Genomic DNA, 1,035 nt, shown 5'->3' with positions numbered 1-1,035 from the left:
AGGGTGATGTACGAGGAGTTAGTTACATGAGTTAGGTAAAGAGTATATTTCTTTTTTTTTTGGTCGGTCGTGGGGCTTGAACTCGGCCTGGGCGCTGTCCCTCAGCTCTTCAGTTCAAGGCGAGCGCTCTACCACTTGAGTCACAGCGCCTTTTCTGGTTTTCTGGTGGTTTATTGGAGATAAGAGTCTCATGGTCTTTCCTCGCCTGGGCTGGCTTTGAACCGCGATCCTCAGATCTCAGCCTCCTGAGCAGGTAGGATTACAGGCGTGAGCCACCGGGCCAGCTAGAGTACATTTCTTCTTGGGCAATGTCACCCCTTCCCTTGTTCTCAGTTGGACTTATTTTTGGTCTTTATTTCTTTGAGAGTTTGAAAAAATTCATTGATTCGCTAATTTGACAACGTCTTGGGTGTGTGTGTGTTTAGTTTGTGTCGCCCTGGGGCTTGAAATCAGGCCTAGGCACCTCCCTGAGCATTTTGCTCAAGGCTAGGCTAGGGCTTTACCACTAGAGCCACAGACCTACTTCCGGCTTTTTGGTGGTCAAGTAGAGCTGAGTCTCACGGGCTTCCCAGTGCACCCTGACCGTCTGGAGGTCTAAAACCCGACCCCAGAGGATGAGGGTCAAGCTACCTTCCGGGACGCAGCCTGCCCACGCATGCGCCCTACGGCGCGCCCACACAACCGGCAGAACCGGTCCTACCAGCTCCCAGGGCTCCTACTCCCTATTCGGCTTTGCCTGGGGGCGGAAGTGTGTGGGCGGGACCCCGCACGCGACACACCCCGGAAGTGGGCGGAGCGCCGCGCCCCCACTGCTGCCCGCCGCCTCCCAGTCGGGTCGTGGCCGAGGCCGGTCCTGGCTTTGTAGCTCGCTGAAGATGGCGGCTCAGTCACCCAGCGGGATCCGCCTCAGCGCGGTGAGCAGCCGCGAGGGGAGGAGCGGGCCGAGTCCCAGGAGGGAGGGCGGGCGGACGGGAGGAGGGGGGAGAGGACGGCGGTGCGCGGCGGGGACGCGAGGGCTCGCGGCCCGGGCGGGGG

General features: G+C 59.9%; 1 protein-coding gene across 1 annotated transcript in view; it reads left to right on the top strand.

Moving 5' to 3' along the window:
• Positions 1-840: 840 nt before the first annotated feature.
• Positions 841-1,035, top strand: part of Morc3 (MORC family CW-type zinc finger 3) — a 44,267-nt gene continuing 44,072 nt past the window's right edge. Inside the window, exon 1 of the mRNA XM_013027418.1 lies at positions 841-914. Coding sequence (XP_012882872.1) covers positions 876-914 — 39 coding nt within the window. The 5' untranslated portion in view covers positions 841-875. The remainder of the gene's footprint in view (positions 915-1,035) is intronic.

This window comes from Dipodomys ordii, unplaced genomic scaffold (genome assembly GCF_000151885.1).
Source record: "Dipodomys ordii isolate 6190 unplaced genomic scaffold, Dord_2.0 Scaffold104, whole genome shotgun sequence".
NCBI classification, from domain to species: domain Eukaryota; kingdom Metazoa; phylum Chordata; class Mammalia; order Rodentia; family Heteromyidae; genus Dipodomys; species Dipodomys ordii.
The sequence above is the reverse complement of the archived record's forward strand: the minus strand, read 5'-3'. Positions and strand labels throughout refer to the sequence as shown.